Source organism: Mirounga angustirostris, unplaced genomic scaffold (genome assembly GCF_029215605.1).
Source record: "Mirounga angustirostris isolate CCGP_5_RB_7025 unplaced genomic scaffold, mMirAng1.0.hap1 SCAF_4, whole genome shotgun sequence".
In the NCBI taxonomy this organism is placed as follows: Eukaryota; Metazoa; Chordata; class Mammalia; order Carnivora; family Phocidae; genus Mirounga; species Mirounga angustirostris.
This window is the reverse complement of record NW_026991712.1, coordinates 138,045,960-138,049,219: the sequence shown is the minus strand read 5'-3', so window position 1 is coordinate 138,049,219 and position 3,260 is coordinate 138,045,960. Positions and strand designations below refer to the sequence as shown.

At 38.5% G+C, this 3,260-nt stretch overlaps 1 protein-coding gene across 1 annotated transcript; it reads right to left on the bottom strand.

Annotated features, from left to right (window-relative positions):
* Positions 1 to 1,871: 1,871 nt before the first annotated feature.
* On the bottom strand, positions 1,872 to 2,333 carry LOC123858336 (translationally-controlled tumor protein-like). The gene has a single exon (XM_045895403.2). It carries the CDS (start codon positions 2,331 to 2,333, stop codon positions 1,872 to 1,874), a length of 462 nt encoding a protein of 153 aa, XP_045751359.2.
* Positions 2,334 to 3,260: the final 927 nt, after the last annotated feature.

Here is a 3,260-nt window from a genome sequence, read left to right as displayed (position 1 = left end):
TATGTAGTTCCTGTTTTTATTCTACTGTGATATTGGTTTTATTTTTTTTTTAAAGATTTTATTTATTTATTTGACACAGAGAGAGATAGTGAGAGCAGGAACACAAGCAGGGGGAGTAGGAGAGGGAGAAGCAAGCTCCCCGCTGAGCAGGGAGCCTGATGCGGGGCTTGATCCCAGGTCCCTGGGATCATGACATGAGCCGAAGGCAGATCCTCAACGACTGAGCCACCCAGGCACCCCTGTGATATTGTTTTTTAACTTTTCATTTTTCTCTTTTTTGTTGTATATGAAAATATAATTTATTGTATATAGCTTTTGTGAAGAATAATTTTTTGAAGAACTTTAATGTGCTAGGTACTCAATATGATATTTTTATTTATATTGTCTCTTTAATCTTCACCACAATCTTGCAGGTATATTTCATCTTCATTTGTTAGAGAACACTGAGGTTCAGAATAAGGTAGAAATTTTCCCAAAGTCACACAAAAAGTATTCGAATTGCTTTTGAAGAATAGATCAATTTTCCTATTTGAAGACATGTCATGGAAAAGGCCACCCAGGCATAGAAACTGTCGTTAACAAAGCAAAAAAGGCAGGAAAGTAAAGGGAAGGGAAGAAGGAATGGGAAAAAGGAAAGGGAAGGAAAGGTGAGATGTTCCTTCTGATTAGCATCTATAGGTTATGGTACATTGAAAAATAAAGTCAGAAAGGTAAATTGAAGACCAGAGTGTAGAGTTTCCTAAGTAAATATGAAGTTTTCACCTTCACTTGTTAGCCTCTAGCCTTGTGGGATCTGGAAAATCTGGAACAGAAAACTTGCAGTAGGATTGAGACTCATCAAGTCTACAATTTTATCTCTCTAGCAATGTGAAACCCCCCAAACCTCTTCTGTTTTTCTGACCCTAGCAGTCACTTCTCACTGGGCAAAGTCTGGTTTGTTACCCTCTTGCCTGCCAGAAATTTGGCAAAAACTCCTAAAGAGAAAGCATCTGCAAACCCTCAGCTCAGATCTCATGGTTTTCTGTCTTTGGCATCTTAATCCATCTAGTCTTCATGGTTTCTACAGTTCTCTGAGCCTTGACATAGATGGCTTTTGTAGTTTACTGGGTTTCCTAGTTGTCCTTGACAGGAGATTTGACCTACCTTATATCTCTCCATTCTACCCAGGAGTGGAAGTCAAACTTTGCTCTTTGTGTTTCTATTGAGAGGTTTTTGGGTTTTTGTTTTTGTTTTTTTTTTTAATAATTACTCATAGAGATATAATATATGTTCAATAAATACGAAGATCTTAAGTGTAGAGTTAGTGTAAGTTGTTTTGTTGTTGTGTTTGCTTCCAACTGTGTTAATCTCTTTTTATTCTTTTGGTAATTTCTTCCAGAGTTAACTACTTCCGCTTGTGATTGTCAGTGATGAAATACGTAAGGAATCCACTTCAAATGTTGGCACAGCTATGAGCATGGCCTTTCCCTTTACTTGAACTCAGAATGAAGATATTTGGATCTTGTATTTTAGGTTCCAGTCCCAGAAGTAGTTTTCACCATAGAAGTTATCTGCAGTCTTCTGCTTTCTAGCAGTAGTCCACAACCAAGTTCTTGCTTCTCCAGGACTCAACACAGGATGGATTTAAATATGTATTAAACAAAGAGCATTCTCTCAAATGAGTTGAAATGCATTTTATTTTTAGACAACCTATACGACATGATTTTTTTTTTCTTAAAAACAATGCCTCCACTCCAAGTAAATCAAGGTCAAAATTAATGAAGAGCTCAAGATGACAGGAGTCGTGTGGTCTTGGTCCTGGTATTGCATGGGTGAAGAGCAGCAGCCGGTTATGGCAACAGGTAATACATCCAAAGTCATAGCCAAGTTCGTTAACAGTTTTCGATTTCTAAACCATCCTTAAAGAAAATCATATATGGGGTCCCACCACCCTCATGGTAGTCCGGCAGAGCAACCATCTGGAATCCAATTCCATCTGGATTCATGTTTTCACCAATAAAGAACACGTAGTTTTTGAAATTAGCAAAGATGTGCTTGATTTGTTCTGCAGTCCCTATCATAAAAGGTATTCTTCTTTCTGGCCTCAGTGCTTCAAGTTTGCCTTTGATTGGTTTCATGTCATCTTTGATGCACTTCTTGTAGGCTTCTTTTGTGAAGCTGGTTTCCTGCAAGTGATGGTTTGTGACAATATCAACATCGGTGATGACTGTGCTTTCAGGCCCTTCACCCTTGGGTCCTTCAGTGGAGGCATTTCCACCACTTAGTGAGTCATCAGCATTACCCTCTGTCCTACTGACCATCTTCTCCATCTCTGGGCATAACCCATTCGCCATCCTGTATCTTGGAGAACATCTCATCATTGTTAATGAGGTTCAGGTCGATATCATGATGGTGGCTGGAGAGAGGCAACGGAGGCTCTAGCTTAGCAGGACCTGGAGCTCTGAGTGAGCGCCCTGCTGCCAGAGCGGCACTCGGGGTGAGGGAGGGAGCAGGTGGAAAAGAGAGTTAGTAAGTTTTGATAAATGTATACATCTGCATAATCAACACCCCAGTCATGATGTAGACTATTTCCATTACATCAGAACATTCTTCGTGACCCTTTAGATGTAAACCTGCAGAAGGAAACATTATTCCGATTTCTATCATAACTTAGTTTTGCTTTTTCTGATTTTCAGATAAATGGAATTATACAATATGTTCAATACTGTGTCTGGCCTCTTTTACTCAGCATAATGTTTTTGAGACTCATCCATATTATTGCATTTATGAGTTCATTCATTTTTATTTCTGAGTAGAGTTTAGTATCATGAATATACCATATTGTCTATCCAATCTCCTGTTGATGGACATTCTATTTATGTTGGCTTGTGATTACTATAACTAAAGTTGCTATGGACATTCATATACAAGTTTTCTTGTGGACATACAGTCTCATTTTCCTTGGATATATACTTAAGAGCAGAATTACTGAGTCATATAGTGAGTGTTTGTTTAACTTAATAAGAAATATATGGAATCTATGGAAGTTCCATTTGCTTTATACCTGTATACATTTCCTAGGGTGGCCACAACAAATTATCACAAACTGGGTGGCTTAAAACAACTGAATTCTATTGTCTCACAGTTCTGGGGGCTAGAAGTCCAAAATAAAGATATTAGGAAGGCCAAGATCCCTCCAAAGGCTTCAGGAGAGGATCCTTTTTTCTTTTACAGCTACTGATAAACCCGGATGTTCCTTGGCTTCTATCACTCTAATCTCT

Coding starts and splice junctions, on each gene's coding strand:
- LOC123858336 (XM_045895403.2), bottom strand. CDS start 2,333: ATGGCGAATGGGTTATGCCCAGAGATGGAGAAGATGGTCAGTAGGACA.